Source organism: Carya illinoinensis, chromosome 15 (genome assembly GCF_018687715.1).
Source record: "Carya illinoinensis cultivar Pawnee chromosome 15, C.illinoinensisPawnee_v1, whole genome shotgun sequence".
NCBI classification, from domain to species: Eukaryota; Viridiplantae; Streptophyta; class Magnoliopsida; order Fagales; family Juglandaceae; genus Carya; species Carya illinoinensis.
This window is the reverse complement of record NC_056766.1, coordinates 20,307,108-20,330,660: the sequence shown is the minus strand read 5'-3', so window position 1 is coordinate 20,330,660 and position 23,553 is coordinate 20,307,108. Positions and strand designations below refer to the sequence as shown.

The window sequence follows — 23,553 nt, the reverse complement described above, 5'->3', positions numbered from 1 at the left end:
TTCTAGTACTTTTAGTAGTTGAAGGAAAAATGACAAAGATGAAGAATAAAGATGGTGGATCATCCAATTTATTGATGGCTCAGGATAAGCTATCTACAGAGAACAAGATGAAGCCAAAACAGTTTAAGAAAAAGAAATTGTTGAAAAAAAAAACAAATTAAACCATTTACTGGAAATTGTTTTAAGTGTGGGAAGAAGGAGCATTACAAATCATAATGTCCTAATACAGGAAAAGCACAAGAAAGCAAGTAAATTGTGATGACAGTCTTAGAAGTAATGCTCATGGAACCAATGTTAGATTTATAGTGGGTTGACTCTGCAACAACAAGACATATATGTAAAAACAAAGATATATTTGTCAAAGTTGAAGATAAACAAATAGGAGAGCACAAAGTGTATATGGACAACAACACATACTACGATGTCTTGGGGTAAGGTACATGTAAATTTAAAGTGAATGATTCCGTTATTTTACTTAGTGATGTATCATAGAACCTAGTATTAATAGGAATTTAGTACCAGTGTTTGTACTAGATCAGAAAGACTACATAGTTGAGTTTAAGTCTGGAACCCTTGTAATAAGTAAGATTAATGTATTAGTAAAAGTCGTGAAAGATCATGATATGTATATACTAAATGTTGATATTAATAAAGTATCTATTTCTAATTATTTGAATGTGTCTACTAATTGTACATATTTATGACATTTAAGATTAGGCCATATAATTAATAAAAATAAGATGATCAGAATGTCTAAAAGTGGATTAATACCACAAATAAACTCAACTAATTTTGATATATGTGAACTATGTATAAAAGGAAAAATGAGAAGTAAATCTTTTTTTAAAAATTGGAAATCCACATATTTACTTCAAATTATACATTTTGATGCCTGTGGACCTTTTAAAACAAAAGCCCATAGAGGAATAAAGTACTTTATTATTTTCACTAATTATTGTTCAAGATATGAGCATATCTATTTATTCAAACATAAATATGAGGCAACAAAGAAATTTAAAGAATATAAAGTAGAAGTAGAAATCTAGTTGGGTGGGCCTATTAAATGTTTAAATAGTGATAGAGGAGGTGAATTTAAACGTTTGGATGATTTCTACAAACTGAATGGTATAAAACACATTTATACTATGTCATATAAACCTCAATAAAATCACATTGCAGAAAGAAAAAATAGAACTTTATTGGATATGATGAGATCAATGATGGCATATGCTAATCTACCAACACATTTTTTAGGTGAATCATTACCAATTGCAGCATATATATTAAATAGAGTTGAAACCAAAGCAAAAACTCTTACACCTTACGAGATATGGACAAGATATAAACTAGATTTAAGTAAGCTCAAAGTGTGGGGTTGTAATGCATAAGTACTTATCCCAAAGCCACTAAGGGATAAATTGAAAGTAAAACCTTGGAATGCAGGTTTATTGGATATGTAAAAAATAGAAGTGGCTACAGATTTTATTATTCTGAAAGAGGATTGATAGAAAGTAGAGATGTCATTTTCTTGAAAAATACAAACCTAATCACTCCAGTTGATCAGATAGATTTATTAAATGATTTAGAGAATCAACAGATGTCCATAGAGTCTGATAATGAAAATTTTGATATTATTTAGATACAAAATAATAAGAATAAAAGAAAGTCATATAAAATCAAATGACCATCAATATTATTTCAAGATCATTATGTACTGAATACCAATTTGAAAAATTTAGAAAATGATCCTGAAAAGTTTTATGAGGCAATTAATAGTATCGATTAAGACAAATGGCTTGAGGCCATAAAAGATGAAATAGAATCGATAAATAAAAATAATATTTGGGAGTTAATAGATTTTCTAAAAGATACAAAAGTTATTGATTGTAAATGGGTTCTCAGAAGAAAATTTAAAGTTGATAGTAGTTTAGAAGGATATAAAGCAAGATTAGTCGCCAAGGGATATACCCCACAACCAAGTGTAAACTTTGTAGATACATATTTTCCTGTAGCAAAGTTTACATCCATTAGGATTATCATATCTATTGTTGCCATGATGAATTTGGAATTATATCAGTTAGATTTAAATACAACTTTTCTTAGTGGTGAATTAAAAGAGGATATCTTTATGATTCAACTAAAATGATTCCAAATTAAAAGATATGAAGAAAAAGTTTATGGGTTGAAGAAGTCACTGTATAGACTTAAGCAATCTTCAAGACAGTGGTACTTGAAATTTCACCAAGCCAATTTAGAAATGAGATATGAAATGAGTATACTAGATCACTGTGTATACATAAGAAAAATGATAATTAAACAACATTATTATCATTATATGTTGATGATATATTATTAGGAAGTAATTGTCCAGACATAATGAATGAAACAAAAGAAATCTTGAAATCTAATTTTGAAATGAAAGACATAGGTGAAGCTGCCTATGTTCTTGGTATAAGGATTCTAGAAATAGAAATTCGAAGTAAATCAAGAAAAATATCTAGAAAAAATACTTAAAAGATTTGGTATAGCAAATTGTAAATCCTTAAATACATCTGTTTGCAAAGGTTATTCTTTAAATAAAATTATGTGTCCAAAAGATGAGGAAGAAATAAGTGAAATGCTTAAAGTTTCCTAAGCTCAAACTGTGGGTAGCCTCATGTATGCAATGACAAATACAAGACTAGATATTTTTCATGCAGTGGAATTGGTATGCAGATATCAATCTAATCAAGGTAAGGAACACTGGCAAGTAGTGAAACATATATTAAGGTATTTACAACGTACCAAAAATTTAAAATTGTGCTTTGAGATCAGTGATCTAGAATTAATCAATTATAGTGATGTTGATTTTAGAAGTGATGTAGATGATAGAAAATCTACATCTAGACATATATTTCTATTTGGTGGAACAACAATTTCTTGGTTGAGTAAGAAACATGGTAGTGTTGCTAAGTCTACTATGAAAGCAAAATATATTACTTCTAGTAGTGCAGTGAGTAATGCAGTGTAAATGAAAAGCTTATTGAAAGCTTAAATTTGATTACATCCACAGAACCAATCAATGTATTTGTGATAATCAGTCTGCCATTTCATTGATAAAAATTGGAACACAGAGTTCCAATGGAAAATACATTGATGTGCATATCACTATATTTTAGATACAGTGGAAAGATGTGAGGTCAAGGTTAATTTTATTTTTTCGACTTAGATGGCAGTAGATTCGATGACCAAAGGATTATCTTTGGAGAAATTTACAGAACATGTATGTGACTAGAATGGGGTTGAGAGAACCCTAGGTAAAGCAATCTCATGGTCGACATGCATAACTCAGGAAATTCTGGGGACGCCTAAAAAATTGGAGTTATAGTGATACCCAAATGAAAATTTGGTCATTTGTAAAGTCACTGATAAGGTGATTAAGAAAAACCTTATGAATGGCCTTAGGATACGTACTTCATAAAATTTCAATGCAGGTTGATTAATCTAGTAAGTGGTTGATTATTTGTAAAATTGATGATAAGGTAATTAGAGAAAAACCTCAGGAATAGCCTTAAGAGGAAGTACTTAATGAAAATTCATCGTAGGTTGATACATGTGTTATGTATTCGACTAAAGTCGTAAATTGTGACAAGAATATTGGTTATTGATTTAGTAATAGAGAATTGATGCTATTCACTAAAGTTTTAGTGAAATGAAGTCACCCTTATATGTGGTCAGTGACAGCATATATAGTGGAGGGTAGGGTGCGATCAAATAAGGTAATGACAAAAACATGCGTACAAAGAGGCTTGTCATTCTTTAACACCGATCTGTAAGAGTGTGCAAATGAGAGTTTAGTAGTGGAAATCTTATAATGGTACAAAGGTAAAATACTCAAATGGATCATTACCATTTTGTGTGATTAAGTGGGAGATGGTGATGGTTTCCATGGGAGGTGATGGTTAAGGAAGTGTCAAGAGACATAACCTTTTGATTTAGTCAAAAGGTTGTATCATTTTCCAACCATTGTATTACAAATGATTGTGCATCTTGCCAACTAGTGTCTCATGGCCTATAAATAGGGGTTATTGGTGCATAATAAAGGCACTCAATTCCTTTTGTCCATCACAACTTATGGGACAAATACCATCACGGAAGTGTTATCATATTGTTGATTTTACATTTGATTTTCATCCATTTTTTGTTCTCCATTTTTCTACTGTTAAAATACTAAGTAATAATGAAATACCGATGAAGGAAAATATTAAGTCACAAGAACAAATAAATTAACCATTCAAGTGTATTTTTATTTGTTAGAATGAAGCTAACAAAACATTAAAATACAAAAAATAAAACAACATTCTAATGTAAACTAATAAATATATATATATATATACTCGAATGCAAAATCCATTCGATTGCTGTCTAAACCATTTAAATGTAATAAATTAACGATAGAATTACACAGTACCTCACATTCGAATGATATTTTAAACTGAATGAATTAGAATAGCGACATTCTAATATAATAATCAAAAATTTAATCGAATATAAATGTGTGTGTGTGTGTGTGTGTGTGTGTGTGTGTGTGTGTGTGTGAAATTTAAATGTTTTGATTTGGCTGAAAGCAAAGATTTCAAACTTTTGTCAGTATCAATTTCAAATTTTGAAGCAAATTTAAATTTGACTTTCTGTCCAAAAAGATCAGTAGTAATACCATCATTTTCATAGAGAAATGGATATAAGGAGGAAATAAAAGGAATCACCAATATGGCTTTGTTAGTCATATTTTTTACAAGCACAGAAGGAATTTTAAAACAAATATTATCTTGGCAGACATGAGTAGTATTGAGTTCATAGTTGATCTTCATTTGAGATCCATTTGCCAAAAATAGTCTTTTAGTAGATTTTTCATAATATTTACTATGAATTATTCCTTCTTAGATATAGGTCATATTCGATCTGGAATCAATCATTACAATAACAAAAAATTCAAATTCATAGTAGACAATAATAGTAATTTTAGAAAACTATTTAGGAGAAATAGTGTGATGGATTAAACAAATCTGGTTATAAACATGATTTTTATCTTTAGGATCTGAATCATTCATTTGCTCATTATTGGAAGGAATTTCTTGGTCAAATTATTTGTCAATCTTTAAACACAATAATTCTTGTTTAAAAGAATTATTTTCAGATTTGAGATTGTTGATCTCAGCTTTAAGTTCAACAATTTCTTTTTTTAATAAAACTACTCTTTGTAAATCATTAGTAGAATCTCTTTGGATTTTTTCTTTTCAAATCTTCGCAAAGTTTCTTGAAAACTAATTTTTTTTAGAAGTTTCTGGTTCTTTACGAACCATTGTTTTCTTGAGCTTGTGAAGGTATTCTTCTTTAATCTTAGGGTTTGTAATTTGAGAAATCAGGGTTAATAGAAGATTTTCTTGTTCTTCAGATTTGGTTAAAACATTAATTGTTTTATTCAAAGGTTTGCAACAAGAATTATTACAACCAAGCTTAATATTGGGAGAATCTGCTGAATTTGTTTTTGAGTGATACTCTTAACCACTACAACTAAATTTATTGATGTCAGATGATGCAAAAGATTTTGTTTTGAGGAGATGAATTAAATCTTCTTGATCACTGGCATTAATATTCAACTAGTTAAGCTTGCTTTTTAATTTATTGGACTTCTGGGACATTTGTAAGCAAAATGCCTAGATTTGCCACAGTTAAAATACTTTCCTTTTGAAGGAGTTTTAAAACTCTTTTTGTTATCAAAATATTTTTTCTTGTAAAATCTTGAAGGTTTTTTTTATTTTTTATTTTTTATTTTTAAAAATCATTATAGTTCTTTCTCCTTTTTTCTCTGTAAGTTTTAAAATATTTTTTTGAAATATGTTTTTGTCTAGATGGAGCAATAGGAGGAAGGCCAAATTGTTATCATTACACATACTAATACCAAACTTATTAATTGTACTGACAATATCACCATAAACGTAATTATCATAATTAAGGAGTCGGGGAGCACCGAGATATCACTAAGTTCATCCTTAATTTTGTGAGCAAATAAATAAAGTAGACCATCAATAAATTTTTCTTTCCAATAGAGCTTATGACTATCATCTCTAAGTAGGTTTTTCTACTTTGTCTTCAATGCGGTCCAATTGTTGGCCAATAATATGGAGACTTTGATTAATAAAATTATTTTGTTGAATGACGTTCTGTCTTCGTATATATGGTAATTCTGAACTAGCATCAGGAATTTAATTGAAGAGGCTTTTATTTGTTCTCCAAAATGAGAGATAATAATTGTCTTCAAAGGAGGGTGGCTAGATTAAACCAGATGCAGCCTTGTCTTTATTCTCGACAAACCTAATTTTAACAATATTTAAACTATGCTTTGAACTATAGTAATTTTGAAGAAAATCAAATAAAAGTATATGCTTTAGAAGTGTATGAATTTTTTTCCATTTTTTTAACATGTAAATCTTTAGAACTAGAAAAAGCAGGATGATAAGTTTTTCTCTTATCTTGATTTTCAATTGAATTATATTCATTGAATAATAAAATTACATCAATTTCAAAAGCTCTATTTATCACAGTAAGCTGTCTTTGATAAATAGGTGTAATAGGAACAACTATATCTGTAGCTGTTGGGGATACAGAAGAAGCATTTTCTTCTTGTTATCAGCTAATTCCTTTATAGATTTGTCCTTGGATGTTTCAACATCCTTGGCATTGTAATAAGCAGAAGTGAACTTAGAAGAGGTAGAGACTCATTTCAATTTTAAATCAGGGTTGACAGATTTAGCTGTATTAACGAAATCCTCCAGAAAGTTTTTTAGGTGTTTGTCTCTATTTTTTTTTTTTTGGTTTTGGAAGTAAAAGAAGATCTACCTCAAATGAAAGAATTTCTTCTTTCATTGATAACTAGAAGTTGATCAAAACTAATTTTAATAATACTATTTAAATATTGCTGGATGTAATCAAGGTTAAACTCATCAACTAAGACCTTAGCAGGAGAAACTTCATGTTCTAAGGTCCATTAATTGGGAAGAGCAATATCTTTCCAATAAATCATTTTTGGAACTTGGACATTTACATCAAGAGTAGAACTTTGACTTAACACAATCTTATTTCCTGAAGATTTTAAAATTGCTTTAGGATTTAAATTAGTCTTTAAAACCCTGTAGTAAAATAAACTATGGCAAGAGGTTTGCTTCCTTCTTCCATATCATAACTAGATGTTAAAATATTTAAAGTTAAAACTTTTAAAATATTTGGATCATCTAAAGCAAGAGTTAAATCAGGAAAACAGTCAAAGTGGACAGGACCACTAATTAAAGTTGATTGAATCATTCCAAGTATACTAGTTTTAAATTTCTTGAATCTAGCATTTCTTAAACAAAAAAGTATCGAAACATTGATGCTTTTCCTCGTTAGAGGTTTAACAACAACTTGAACATAACCAATATGTAAAAATTTGTGACCTTGTACCAGGAAATCTTAAATCGATTTTCTATTAAATAGGCAACATTTTTCTTGAGTTTTTGAAATAGCATGGATTTGTTAAATAGTTTTAACATTGAATTCTGTCTTAAAACAGATTGAACCCAAGTAGTTTTGTAAATAGATCATTTGGCATCAATCTTTGAAATACTCCAATGATTGAAATCAACAAAATCAGTTTCTTTAACAGAAAAGTCTTCCTCATTAATAATATTAGATGGTATACTAAGACATAGAACTAATAGATGAATATATATATATATATATGTGTGTGTGTGTGTGTGTGTATATATATCTGGCAACTTTCAAATGACATACATTTAGTTTTTGTGGGTGTATATCCATTTGAAAGCTTGAATATATTTAACAAATTCGGATAGAACAGCATCGACAGTCACCATCCACGGCTAAATAAATTTAAAACCCAGTGAAAAAACCAACAAATACTAAATTCATGTCTCAGAGACACAACGCTCGTAGTGTAGCCGTGTAGGTTAGGTGGACAAGGAGAGTGTGGCGCTTGGTATCGACGGCGATATGAAGGTTTGATCAAAAACCATCACACTTCAATCGTGGTGAGTATACTTCTATATATATTCAATATGTGCATAACGGTTAATTACAAAATAGGAAACTAGAATCAATTTGTACAATATAATTCCTATAATTAAGCTAGAAGATATGAAGCCTTGAATCAAGGCATAGTTTCCTTAACACCCCCTTGCAAGCTGAGCGTCTGATTGGAGCAGACATGAAGCTTGGAGCGAAAGAATTCAAAGAGAGGGCGAGGAACACTTTTGGTGAATAGATCAACAACCTGTAGATGAGAGGACGCATACTGAGTCTGAAGTTTGTCGGCAACAACAAGTTCCCGAAGGAAATGATAATCAAGTTCAACATGCTTAACTCGTTTGTGAGAGACGGGATTAGAGCTTAAGAAGAGAGCACTTTTGTTGTCACATAACAAAAGGGTCTTGTGTGATAGAGAAACCCGAAGATCCTGAAGAAGATGCATGAGCCAGAGAAGTTTAGCTGCAGTAGTTGCGAGAGCACGATATTCAGATTCACAGCTAGAACTGGAGACAGTAGGTTGCTTCTTGGCACTCCAAGAAACCAAATTATCGCCAAGATAAATAGAATAACCAGAGGTAGAGCGACGAGTGTCAGGACAGCCAGCCCAGTCAGCATTAGAGTAAGCAACCAAGGCACCGAGAGCATCAGAAGGGTGAAAAGTAAGACCAAAGTGAAGAATGCCCTTGACATAGCGAAGAATGCGCTTGATAGCAAGGAAATGATCTGTAGTAGGAGCATACAGAAATTGACTGACAGAGTTGACAGCATGAGCAATGTCGGGCAGGGTGATGGTCAAGTACTGGAGGGCACCAACAAGAGATCTGTAGAGAGTAGGGTCCGAGAAGGGGGAACCAGTGCCAGTCAAGTGGTGGCATGGGAGACCATGGTGGGAGTGGGAACGGGCTTGCTATCAAGCAACTGAGCCCGAGTAAGGATATCCCATGCATACTTCAGTTGACTGATAAAAAGACCATCATTAGTGGAGGTGGCTTCCAAACCAAGAAAATAGCTGAGGAAACCCAGATCTTTGGTGGCAAACTCGGAATTGAGCTTGTGAGTGAAGCTATCAAGAAGAGAGGAGTGGTTGCCAGTAATAATAATGTCATCAACATAAAGTAGCAGATAAATAATATCTGAATGCTGATGAAGCACAAAAAGAGAAGTATCAGCACGGCTGCAAGAAAAACCAAGTGTAATGAGAAAGGTACTGAAGCGTTGAAACCATGCATGAGGAGCTTGCTTGAGGCCATAGAGAGCTTTGTGCAACTGACAGACATGATCAGGGTAGCGAGGATCAACATACCCGGGAGGTTGCTCCATATAAACCGTTTCAGTGAGATTACCATTGAGAAAAGCATTCTTGACGTCCAGTTGACAAAGAGGCCATCGGTTGGTAACAGCAAGAGAAAGCACAATACGAACAGTAGTAGCCTTGATAACAGGACTAAAAGTATCGGTGTAGTCAAGTCCAGGTACCTGAGTGTAGCCTTTGGCAACAAGACGGGCCTTGAGGCGCTCAATGGATCCATCAGGTAGATACTTAGTCCGGAACACCCATTTGGAACCTACAATGTTGGTGTTAGGAGGCTGAGGGACCAAGATCCATGTACGGTTGCTTTGCAGGGCATGAACTTCGTCATCCATGGCAGCAAGCCAAGCAGGATTTTTGGCAGCAGATTTAAATCCTTTAGGCTCAGTAGAGGCAAGGAGGGCATGAAGAAGGCCAGAGGAGCCCAGAACATTGAGATCTGCAGGATGAGGAGTCTTGAAAATACCAGCCTTGGCTTGGGTAAGCATCGTGTGAGAGCCCAACGGAGGTGCCGGAATAGAAGAATCAATGGTAGTCGCAACAAGAGGCCGACTAGGATCCGGAATTGGTGAAGAGGAACCTGCAAGAGAAGGAGGAACTTGCAAGGACTCAGCCACTGGGTCAGTACAAATAACACTTGGGTTAGATCCGGATGGAGTAATGTGTGAGGAATGATGCATAGGAGAGGAGGGCAAAGGGTTGGTATGAAGAGAATTGGGTTCAAGAAAATTAGAAAAATTAAGGGATGATATGGGCTGAGCGTGAGAGCTAGAGTGAGAGGGAAAATAAGTTTCATCAAAATGAGCATGTCGTGTGATATAGAGCCTAGATGTAGCAGTGTCAAGACAGCGAAATCCCTTATGTGAAGAGCTATAACCCAAAAAAATGCAAGGAATGCTACGAGGAGAAAATTTGTTAGGCATGTAATCATGTAGACAAGGGTAAACACGACAACCAAAAGGATGAAAATTTTCATAATTAGGTGGAGAACCATAAAGAAGCTCAAAAGGGGACTTACCGCCAAGAAGCGAGGTGGGCAAGCGGTTGATAATGTAAGTTGCAGTGCTGAAGGCGTCAACCCAGAAGTGAGGAGAAAGATGAGAGTGAAAAAGGAGGGCTAGACCAGTCTCGGTTACATGACGATGTTTCCGTTCAGCACGATCATTTTGAGCGGGTGTATAGGGGCATGAGAGTTGATGGTGAATACCAAAGGTGCGAAGATGCGCGGTGAAGCGATTGCTGGTAAATTCGGCACCACCATCACTTTGAAAAATTCTGATGCGGGTGGAATGTTGATTTTCAACAAATTTTTGGAATTGAAGAAAAATATCATAAAAATCAGATAATGATCATCAATGAATATAACATAATAAATAAAACCCAAATTTGATTTGATGGGGGAAGGGCCCCAAATATCGCAATGAATAAGATCTAAGATATGAGAGGACCTATGTCATTCCGAGTATATGGTAAGCGGTGATTTTTGGCGAGTTGGCATGTATCACACAATTTTGGAGAAGGCAATAAAGATGTAAGATGAAGATGACCTTTTTTTATTCAAAATAGAAATAACGGAATGGTTTACATGACCAAGACGAGCATGCCATAAATCATAAGATGCATGAAGGGCTTTATTTTTAAGAACAGAAATAAAAGTGGAGTTGCCGTGCTCCAGCACATATAGGCCACCATCACGTTTACCGGTTGCCACCACCCTTCCCATTTGACGATTTTGGACAAAAAAAGAATTATTAGTAAATATAACAGAGAGAGGAAAATCAGATGTTAATTTACTAATTGATAGGAGATTTTTAGTGAGTCGAGGAACAACTAAAACATCTAATAAATGAAGGTTGGGAAGAGGAGAGATGGTACCGGTATGAGTAATGGGAAGGGAAGCACCATTCCCTACAATTACACAATCGTTACCCGTGTAGTTACTTGAGTGGGCCAAAGTGGATGAGTTTGAGGTCATGTTGGCCGAAGCCCCAGTGTCCAAGTACCAGTCACTAGTATCGGGCCCATTAAGTCCACAAGAGGCATTGAAGGCTTCGGCAAGGTGAGCTGCAGTCTCACCCTGTGCAGTCTCATTCTGTGCATAGTGTTGATGGCACCGGTCGGCATAATGGCCCTCCTGCCGGCAGATTTGACACCGTGGTGGATGGCATGGCTGACTGGAGCGGTGGCGTTGATTCGGTTGCCCGTTACCACGATGGGAGGAAAATTTTCCAAAGCCATTCCGAGTGCTCTGTTGCGGACGGAATGAGGAATTTTGTTGGTTGGGCCGATAGTGGCCACCATGGGTGGTGGCAGTGAAGGCAGCAGAGGAAGGAGGAGCCGATTGTTCAAGGGACTTTTGAAAGAGTTCGAAACTCTCGGCCTTGGAGACAAGATTGACAAAACAGGGTAGGGGAGTTTGAGCCATTTGAGCGGTGGAAAAACTGGTGAAATTGGACCCAAGACCCCAGAGAAACCAGTGGAATTTATCAGTGCCATCAACAGGCTGTCCGATGGCGTGCAGCTGATCACAAAGGGATTTGAAGGTCCGGGCATACTCAGAAACCGTACGGGTGCCGCGTTTCATCAGCTGCAAATCGTCTTTGACACGAATTTCTCTTACTTTGAAGTGATGGTTGAAGGAATTTTCAAGTGCAAGCCAAGCTGCACGTGAGGTAGAAAGTCCCACAATCTCAGCCATAGCTTCTTCGGTGAGGGAGGAGAGTAGAAGGCTCAATAGGCGTTGGTCAGTTTGCTTCCACGCCAGGTGTTTGATATTAGATGTCTGAGAAGTTGGGGGATCAAACTATGGAGGAGGGTCGAGAGTGCCATCCACATGGCCTAATAACTCTTGACTGTCAAGGAGAGGGAGTAATTGGCTCTTCCACAGGAGGTAATTAGAGGAGGAAAGCTTGATAGTAACCATGTGAATCATGGTGTTGAAGGGAAGAAGGGTGGGGTTGGGTTCGGCAGCCATGGGAAGAAAAAATTCAGAGGATGTGAATCCGAGAGGCTCGTGATACCATATGAAGGTTTGATAAAAAACCACCACACTTCAATCGTGGTGAGTATACTTCTATATATATTCAATATGTGCATAACGGTTAATTACAAAATAGGAAACTAGAATCAATTTGTACAATATAATTCCTATAATTAAGCTAGAAGATATGAAGCAATGAATCAAGGCATAGTTTCCTTAACAGGCGATGCCAGCGGCAGCGAAACAGCTAGCTGTTCATGCTTGGCTTGTGGTTTCCAAATGATCGTCTGGGAGTTTGGCGGTGATTTGAACGGTTTGATGATGGTTATATACCTAGCTATGATCGCTCAATATTCAAACATTTCTTGCATGTACACATTCAAATGACTTTCATTTTTTTAAATTTGTAAGGATCGAAACATGACCGAGTTCTACGGGAACTTAAGTGTGAGAAATCAGAAATCTTGCCACAAAACCTTACGAAATAAATTCCTTAATCTTATAACATATGTACAGAAATATATCTAAACGCTAGTTATACGACAAGTAATCCATTTATTTTAGGTCTTCTCTCTAATGGCTCCGGAGACATAACTTTCCTTTCACTCACAAGGTTGTCGCTGTCGTTCAACGCGATGTCGTGGATCATGTTATTGTCACTGCCATGGTCGTTGGAAGTAGATATGTCTTCAGTAGGATGAACCAGAGATTTCAGAAGGTGAGGCTGAAGCTTCTTCAGGTCTGATAACTGAAGAGGCTTCAGTAGGAATTCCTCTGCCCCCTCTTCCATGCACCTAAAGATCATCAATACATACAAACGTTTTCCCATTATTTTTCAAATCCTAATTTTTATTTTTTAGAATAATTAATCACGAAGGTAGCTAGATGGAGGAAAATATTAAGGAAATTACATGTTTATTCGGGAGGGCACATTCTCTGACGACATGACCACTACTGGTATGTCTTTCCACGAAGATCCCTGCATCTGTAACCACCCACAGTACTGATCTCTTAGCCAAGAAGAAGAAACAAAAACAAGACTTATTTGAAATGAGATGCTTGTGAATGAGATGAAATGAAAAATCTGTAAATAGTAGTAAGATAGATCGAGTTAAATATTTATTGGGTTTAATTTGGAAAATATGAGAAAAAGAAATTGAATAAAATATTATAAAATTAACATATTATTATAATATAAAATTTTTAATATTATTTTCGTTTTGAAATTTGAAAAAATTGTAATGATTAGTTTGAAAATTTTTATATTTGAATGCTGTTTGGAAATGAAATGAGATGAGATTAAAATTTTTTCCAAACATCCCCTTAGAATTTAAAATGAATTCAATCCATCAAATCTGTATATTTGTCTTGTTCCTCCTTACTTTGTCAAATCTTCACAAAGAATTCTGAAGAATGCATGCAATATGATCAATGTATTTAAGAGTGGAATAGGGAATCAATCATGAAGAATGGTGGTGTTGACCTTTACTCTCTTTAGTAAATCATAGCCGCTCATCCCGGGCATTGAGTAGTCCGTCATGATCAAGTTTACTTTCATGTACCCAGCCTGCATTTGTTCAGCATTATGAAAAAATATAGGTTCCATCATGACTGTTAAAATGACCGAGGGAGAAAAAAAAATGATAAAAGAAAAAGGAAAATGAGAAATAAGAATAGAGACTAGAGGCCAATTTATGAGGCAAATTTAATATATATGTATATATATAACCCAAATGAGAGGTGAAAACTTAAGAATTAATGGTAAGAATCAAATCCTTTTATTTTGAGTAATTTGGTCAGGGGAGTGAAAATCTCAACCAAAATAAACAGTACTGCTGCTAAATGGTGAACCCTCTTCATTAAAATATTCAGATGCAAAGGCATATTTGGAGTCGAACTTGTTGCATGCATCTGCTACATTATGTTTTTGTACGCAGATATTCTGAACATACCTCAAACATGTCCAGTTAAAGGAATTGGATAACATATAGGATACATTTTGAATGAAGAATTCCCAAATTTGACAAATACATGGATGATAAAAAAACTCCTTTGCAGGAGCTATTTAATATATTAACGAATCTTCCACTTTTTTGTTTCAAACTATAAACGATTCTTTAATGGGAGGTTAGAGTGCTTTACAGGCGAAAAGTTCTATATTGTAGACATCTGAGGCAGTAGAAATGACAGTAAGAAAGTTTCAAAACCCAAGGACAATGAAAATCCTCACCTCTTGTTGTGCTGATGGGGGAGAAGAGGATAAATCCGTTGAATACTCAATCTCTTGGCTATCAAGCAGGCTCAGATATTCAAGAGCTTTGTCCCCAGAATCCACACAAGTCACTGATCACAACCGTTACAGGAATAGTTTTCATGAATAGATAATGAACAACAAACCCAAAAATATTAAGAAGAAGAAGAAGAAAGATGCAAGTGTGCAGAGGTTGAAGCTGGTGCTAATTATATATACAGATACTGACATATGGTACCTTTGCATGAAGATTCTGTGAGGAGTCTCTCCAAGAGCTTCCTCTCAATGAGACTATCATCTACTGCTAGCACATGGAAATGCTGTTTTTGCTTTTGTTGGGTGTCTGCCAAATCTGTATGTAACTCCATTTTTTTTAGATGAATGAAACCTTGATGATCAAACTCTTCAGAATCAACCCAGTTATGGTTATTTCTTGTGAGGTGAGATCCAAGGGAAAGAGAAGTGTCTGTGTGTGTGTGTGTGTTTTTCTCCCTTCACATTTTATTAAGTAGGGAAGGTTAAGAAGCAAGAGTTGTTTGCAAGATAGATATTGATGGTGAATGTTGTCTGTGCGCGTTCGCGTGCATAGATATGATGTGCTTTTCATGCTAAGATCTCTAGCTAGATTCTCTACACCGCGTTGGTACAACCACCACTCCTCTTTCTCTCTCTTCCTGTCTCTTCTCTTTTCTCTGTCCTGATTTTGTTTGATTGCCAAGAAAAATCCGGGACCCATGCCATTTGGTCATGATGATAATAGAAAGGAGTTGATTTTGGGTGTGAATTTTGGATGGATTAAAGACTTTGGAAAAGCTTGTTAACTAATTAAACTATTATTGTTTGGATCTTTCTCCCCCACGTCTCCTCCTTTCCTCGTTTTCTAGCTTTGAAATTTAAAACATTCAATATTCGCTTTGCATGTTGGATCGAAAAAAATTGGTTCCAACCAACACAGATTATATCTCCCAACCCATGCGGCCATTACCCTATATATTACGTTGTTTAGCATTGCAGGATGTGACACATTAACCTAGCTATGACATCCTAGCTAGTATGGTACTAAGGTTTGAAATTAAGAAGTGTTCCTTTTTTTCTTTCCTTACAAATTGTATTATTAAGTTTTCTAACAATGATTGTTTTGGACACTAAAATCTGGTCGATTCTAATTATTTGGGGATAAATGGTACATATTCAAACTATCGTGATAAAGTTGAAATTTGCACTCCATATGTATCAAGATTCGATTGTCAAGATAGAATTATTCAATTAGATAAGAATGTATTTATTTATTTTTGATGAATTAGATAAGAATGTATTTATTAATTCTAAGTAGTTGGAGATCTAATGCGTTGGTTTTGATAGCTTGAAGTGTAATGTGTAAAAATATGACAATTTGAGGGTGCAAAATATATATTCTTTTTTAAATTAATTTTTTTTATTGACAGCAAATTAGACAAAAGAATTTCCTTTAGCATTATTAAAGCTTCATTTATTTACTTTAAAAGTGGGAAGTGTTGAGACTAAAAAATCGCCACAATTAATATTTTGCGGCGTTTCATGGTTAAATTCTCGGTAAATGGTTGCTGGAAAAAATAATTTTTCTTGTAGTAGTCTTTTTGGGTATTAATTATAGTAAATAAAAAACAATATAAAACCAAAAAAATTATGTACAACTACTTCGATCAAGAGATATCTTAGATATATATATATATATATATATGCCAAAACATAAAAAGAAAATAGGAGCTAGGACAAACTTTTCCTTTCTTCTAATGGAAAATCGTAAGAGAAAAAAGGTTATTAATAAAGGTGGGGAGATTTCTCATATACATGGGAGAAAAAAAAAATTGCCTACATTATCTAGTAAAGTATCTTGTAATATGATCCGAAGGCTCAAAGCAAATGGCTCTTGAAATAACGAGAAATAAGTGTGCATGACGCAACAGTACTACCATGAATAAATAGTTTGATCGTCAATTAATAATTAATTGTCAGTGGAGATTTTCTAGGAGAGGGGGAGGAGCATATCTACAAAATAAGCCATTGGGTCATGATCAGCGCCACGCGAGCCAACGACGGTGCATGGGCTCACATGATGCTAGATGCATGGGGTGGTGGCTAAAGGGTGTGGTGATGACAGATTGGCGCAAGTGGAATATGAATAGGCAAGTGGACTATGAATAGGTTTCACATTGTGCTTAAAAATTCATAGAAAATGGACAGATTTGAGAGATGAAAGAGAGAAAAAAATAATAAAGATAACGAGAAAAGGTTGGTAAAGAGAAAGATATGAAAAGAAAAGACGTGACTTAAAATGGCACACGCCTTGTCCCTTTCATTAGAATGGAACAAAGGACTCTCACAAGGAGATAATGAAATCAAATTCAACAAAACAAAAAAAGAATTACGAAGTTGATATGTCAAAAAAGATGTTCCCTAGCTAGCTAGCTCTCATATTGTATTGCATTCCTTTTTTTATTCATGAATGTTGAGAATCTTCAAGAAATCTGCAATGTTTGCATATTTATATTATTTCATTACATAAAAAATAAAAATTTATGTTCTAATATTATATCATAAAATAGGAAAACTCAAATCAACATTGTCAAGGAATATTAGGATTGTAAATAGTTCATTAACTTCCTATTGTATGCTGACAAGTGATTGATCTTATGCTAATATATGTATTGTATGATCCAATACTTAATGTATAAATAGCATTTGTGATGGATTATTTGTAACAAAAATGACAATGTGATGGAAACAAACTCAATTTAATAAAAAATAATTATTTTTACAAGAAATAAATATTTTTCTTGTAGCACCGTCTTATTCTAAATCCTACAATTTTACCAGAAACTCAATGAAAATTGACAAAATGTGAACTCAACCTGTGCATGGCGGTCCCCTCCACTCTGCAATCACTAAAATGGAGTTTTTGTATAGGACAGTACGCCGCCCACCTCCTCTTGTTTCTCTGATTTTAATTTCAAGGCAACCTTGATTACCAAAACATTTGATAACATGGCCTAGACTAGTTTAAGATTCTGCCCAAATCTTAAACTTTGTCTTGAGCTTTAGTAGCTGATCAGTGACGACTGAAACATCGCACCGCTCCATTGAAAATTCTCTCTAACCCTGCCGTATTCCATGTTGCTAGTTTCCAAAATTACCTAAAGAAAAGCCTAATCTTTTTAAACAACACCTTGCATCACCAAAATTACCTAATTCATGTTGATACAAAGTTAGCCGCTGCTTATACTCAAAATCCTTGGCATATGCCAATCCCTATATCTCTGATTTTGACTTTAATAGTAACGCTAGATAGAATTTTACAATATGTAAGTTTCGTACATTTAAAAAAAAAAAAAATAGAGTCTATTATTAAAAAATAAATTTTTATCTTTATTTTTATTTTTATTTATTTTTAATAGAATACGCAAGAATTGCATTCTAAAACTGTAGAAATAATTTTCTTTTATCTAGATGACTTACTATTCATCCGATACCAAATAATTTATCGTTTCCTTGGCCTAAGATACGATTTTATGCAAAATGGGATCCCAACCAACCAAAAATGAAATTTGATTGTGAAAGCACACACTGTACAATCTCTGTGCGATCTTACTTTTGTTGAAAAAAGTAAAGCACATATGCTGGCCATCTTTAATCGTATCTCTTAGTGCATGTACTTGCTGATAAGTACACGTTTGTTTTTACGGAGATTTTTCATCTCAATTAATTATTATAATTTTTTTAAAATTTTTATATAAAATAAAATAAATAATTTAATTTTTTTAAAATTTTTAAATAAAAATAAGATTAAAATATTTTTAATTTTTAATTTTTATTTCAACTCATCTCAATTAAAACAAATTAGGCATAATGATTTTAGTCAAGATAAATGGAAAACAAACGTGGGTCCTGAAACCAGATCTTCTCGAATGAAAATTTGAGGTCAATCCAGAATCATTTGTGAGATTTTAGCAGATCTAGCTACGGGACCCACTAAAAGTTTCCAATCCAACCATATTTGTAAGAAATTTCCCAAAGTATTGCCTAGGGTTCCTATCAAGTCTTGGTTTCAAGAGTCAACAAAAAGACTAGCTCGGGATTGCAGGAGGTTATTGCAATTCTCTTTATGGTTATTGTGCTTTTGGACAAGTGAGAATAGGCTTGTCAAAAACCTTTTCACAATACACACACATATATACATATATATATATATATATATGAACTATATATAACATTTTATGGACATAAAATCCCCTTTTTCTTTAACTATAGTTCGGTTTATTTATTGTATGCATCATATATTTATTGTGAGATTGATTATAATTAAAAAACATTGAAATATAATTACTTTCGTATACTATCTAATGTGACATATTTTCACATTAATTATGTATTATTGGTGTGTTAATAAGCAGGTTTACAGATATGTTTTTTCTTTGGGTCATGCTAGGGAACCGATGGACAACCAATGAAGTAAACCGATGAGGGCAAATCATAGTTTTTTTTTTTTTTGAATTTTTTTCTTCTTTTATTTTAATCATTTTTACACAGTTTTAAATATTTATAAAAATTTAAAAAAAAACCAATTCACTAGTATTCACTTTTTTAATCATTAAATAAAAAAATTAAAAATAAAATAAAAAATTTAATCAATCACTTTTATCGATTATTTTTATCAGTTCAATTAATATTTTTCTTTTTTTTTTTTGTCAGCATTAATACAAATCAATAGTGATAAAAATATGATGTGCATCATGTGAAAGATAGGGCTCTATCTTTCATAGGGATGTCCTAAAATCGCGTGCCCGTGCCCCCAAACCATTTATAAAGAAACAAATAGATTGTAAAGGTTAAAAGTCTTTTGTAATTGATATAAAATAATGCAATATAGTCAATGGCTCCATCTTCCGTAGTCAGACATAAAAATGATGAAATATATCCAACTTTCTCTTTAAATTTGGTACAAAAAATCAGAAAATTGTTGAACATGCCAACCCCGTGATTTTCTTAATCAAAGCCTATCTTTTTAGTGGGACCATACAAGTAATTTCCATGGCATGTGGTGTGGAACTTTGTACTGTACACCAGAAAAAAGAAAGGACGTCAAAACAAAGTAGAGAGCTGGGAAAAGGAAAAAGAAACATACTTTACCTCCAATTAAGATTTTTATCTGTTCCTTTAGCTGCTTTTACATTATTCATGACCCATGATTTCCATGATTGTCAAAGAAATCATGCTTGAAAACCCACGAGTCCAAAACAGTCCGACTCCGGTGCTGATCTATCAGGTTCAAATCAAATAACAGTATTAATTCTTGGGTCAAATAATTAAACACATGAACTTATTTATTGGGGCTGATATATATAGCCAAGAGGTTGAAATTTCTACTACTTCAATGGAACTGTGTATTCACTACAAGAAAAGTGATAATTTATGATGGATTATATGCGACGAGAATGATTATTTATGATCCAAATAGACTCATTTTGACAAAAATAAGTATTTTTTAAAAAAATAACTAGTCACAACTAAGCAGTTTTCTTGTAATAATTGCATTTATGTGAATTCAACTTAAGAGATAATTGATACAAAAGAAATAATATTTACAATGTTAAAATATGCAAGATCAGTATGCTTCCTTTGAAAAATGTGCGTAAATTTGGAACCCATACATTAAAAAATTATTTTTCTATATTGAAGCCCACTTTTTTTAAAAGGAATGTGCGGGATCGGACTTGCACATTCTATATCTGTATCTAATATTACTCTTGATATAAGAGGTTTTATTGATCTCTTTGCTTCTTTCTATATAAAGTTCTTTTTCAAAAGTACCATTAATTTTTAAAAATTAATAAATATTAATCGAAGAAAGAAATTTCAAAATTTCAAAAAATAGAATACAGAAAATAGTTTGTATTTCAACAAAGCATGAGATATTTTTTAAAAACATCCATGCCTCTTTACAAAGATGGTCAATATCATGTACTCTTTTTCATGATCAAATGACAATTTTACACTTTACTGGAGCATAACTCTATCCTTACCTAAAGAATGCCCATGTCCCTACCACATCCCGATTCCCCACCCTATACTTAAGTACTCTTCCGCACCATTACAAGAACTTTCCTCTCCTCTCCCCGCCTTTACACCACCATCATCTCTATCTCTCTCTTCCCTTCCACTACTCAACACCGTCCCTCCAATATTTCCCTCTCTCTCGTCTTTCACTCTTCTCACTATTAGTGCCACCATATTAGTTGTTAGAATACAAATTCATTGATTAAATTTACTTCTTCACATCAGTTTAATTTTTTAGAACTACTATAGTGATTTAACACGGCATAAGAGTAGAGTTTCTAATTTTGACTATAAACAAAAGGATCCGATCATATTGATCAAGGGTTGTTTCTAATTTTGACTCTAAACTAAAAGATCTGTTCCTATTGATCATGTAAAACTTCAAGATGAAGACTTTAATCTCCCCATATTTATCTTCAATGTAAGGGCGATTTATGTTTCCATAAATACAGTGCTTTGCTAGAGACCATTTAATGGCAGCCAGGTAAACCTGCTATCATATATATCTTGAATCCTAATAAGTCCAATCTTTCTCCTAGCCACTACACTTCTAGACACAACTCTATCGTATCCTCGAAGATTGGATAGTTTGTTTCATTTGTTTATCCTCAAGACCCAAATAAACTCCAATATGTGGAATATTATTTAGTCGACCTGCAATATCCTTTCTCATACTACTAAAGGGTATGCTATGTCTGCACTTGTATGGATGGTAATAATCCTAATGAGAATTGTTACTCTTTCCTCTTGGGTAACAATTCGGTTAGCGAACTGAACTCTCATTCAAAGTCACTAAAACTAGTAATGCACTTGAATCAAACAACGTACAAGCTATAACCCTCAACGGCTTGACATTACCCTATAATAACAATAATGCAATAATGCCATTAGTTGCAATCCAAACAATCTTAGCTAAGCTTAAGAATACACAGTTCTAAAAAAATACCAGCAATAACTCCTGCTCCATATGTTCTTGGGGCATAAGCATCTGTATCTCTTTGAGTGATAATGTACACTTGAGCTAGTATTGGATGTTGTGGCTTTGGTTTGGAATCTTCGTTGTGAATAGTTCCATTTCTCCGAACTCTTTTAGGACAATTTTTAATCAAGTTTCAAGTTGGCCACATCCAAACTAGAGTCCTAGGTAAGTTTGCACTTACCTCTATGGTTCTTTCTACACATCCCACATAATGGGTATGTGATTAGAATTGAGCTTCCAATCTCAATGCCTTTTCCCTTATCTAGTACAGTAGACATCTTCTTCCTTTCCTGACTTTCTTCAGTAGCATAAGGTAAAGTCCTCTTTCATTTTGGAATAATATGGGTGGTCAAACCCTCAACTCTGCATAAGCTGTGGCAGGAACATTTACAAATCCTGGTAATTTTCAATCCTAAGACAAGTCACTTGGCTGCGAATTCTATGCTAAAGTCCTCCCTGGAACTTTTGTACTTGTATCTTCTAATTCGTAGAAATTAGGTGAGGTATGAACCTTCCTAATTCTATGAATCTAGCAACATACTGTTCCACCGTTAAGCTACCTTGTGATAGAGATGTAAACTCTTGCACCTTCTATTGCTTAACCGAATCTGGGATGAATTGGTTGTCAAATTGCTCCTTGAATCTTCGCTAAGTCAAAATAGCTAGGGTTCCCAGCTCCCTCACTAGAAGCTACCTCCATGTATCCCTCCCAAATGCTAGCTTCTCCTTGAAAAGGATACCCAGTGTAAAGTACCTTCTGGTCTTCCGTGCATCCACAAATCTCGTATCTCCTTCCAAGATCGATAATCAACATTTCCACCCTCAGGGTCCTTTTGGTACCAAAAAAGATTGGGTATCTATGAACTATAAACTTCTCATACAAACAATATCCAATTTTATGTCTAGGTGCATGCACTTGTTGTTGTTGCTAATGTCTAAGCACGTCAGCCAGCAGACATACAGCTTCAGCTTACCCTTGCCCTCTATCCATTGGAGGATTCTAAACTTCCTGATTGTTATCTCCACTAAGGTTCCTAGGTACTCTACCACATGTCATTTGTTACTTACTAAAACACATGTATACGCATATCAAATATACGTACTAACTCTTATACTTGGAAAATTCAAGCCTAAAGAGAGACTAAAATTACAATCCTATACTCTGGAATAGTTCCTAGGGACATGTGGGTTTAACCCAGAGACATTGTTTGGATACCACCTTGTGACGCCCTCTAGATTCCGCTTGATATTTGGCAGAGCCTAAAGCGTCAAGATATGTAGCACTATGTTACCTACTCTAATCATGACAATAAATATGCAATGCATCTAGTGTACATCTAACAATATACTATATTCATAGTGGATATTTTTTTTTTTTTTTGAGCAATTCTATGTTTCAGAAGTAACATCCAAAAATCATAAAGATGCTTTATAAAATCCATATAACAAATGTTCAAAAGTTACAATGTATGTCCAAATATTTGTAACATAATGAGTACTGGAAGCATCACTCCTTTAGTGAATGTAAATATTATTATAATATACTAAGCTAATAATTCGAGTAGCCTAGTAAATTTGATTACAAATCTCAGCTAGTTTACAAATAACTTTAACTAGTAGTGTACAGATGCATGGATGACAGTAAAAACATGAATAACGTGACATGACTTATGTGACATAAACTGAAATAAATTGGAACTAAACTGACATAACTTGAACTTGGATAGTACGTGAAATAACATGACATGAAACTGAAACTTGAAGAAACTGACTTGAAAATGAACTTGAACATAAAACTGCACATGAACTCTAACAACTAGAATCATTTCGTCAGCTATTTTGTTAGAAATAGTGAACAATTAGAATGATTCTGCCCA

At 33.9% G+C, this 23,553-nt stretch overlaps 1 protein-coding gene across 1 annotated transcript; it reads right to left on the bottom strand.

The window, feature by feature from the left end:
- Nucleotides 1-12,817: 12,817 nt before the first annotated feature.
- Nucleotides 12,818-15,182, bottom strand: LOC122295788 (two-component response regulator ORR9-like). Its single transcript, XM_043105044.1, has 5 exons — nucleotides 14,843-15,182; nucleotides 14,584-14,696; nucleotides 13,837-13,920; nucleotides 13,265-13,338; nucleotides 12,818-13,147 (listed from the first exon to the last, which is right to left on the bottom strand). The coding sequence occupies exons 1-5, from the start codon at nucleotides 14,970-14,972 to the stop codon at nucleotides 12,889-12,891; spliced, it is 660 nt and encodes a 219-aa protein (XP_042960978.1). The 5' UTR covers nucleotides 14,973-15,182; the 3' UTR covers nucleotides 12,818-12,888.
- Between the last annotated feature and the right edge of the window lie 8,371 nt (nucleotides 15,183-23,553).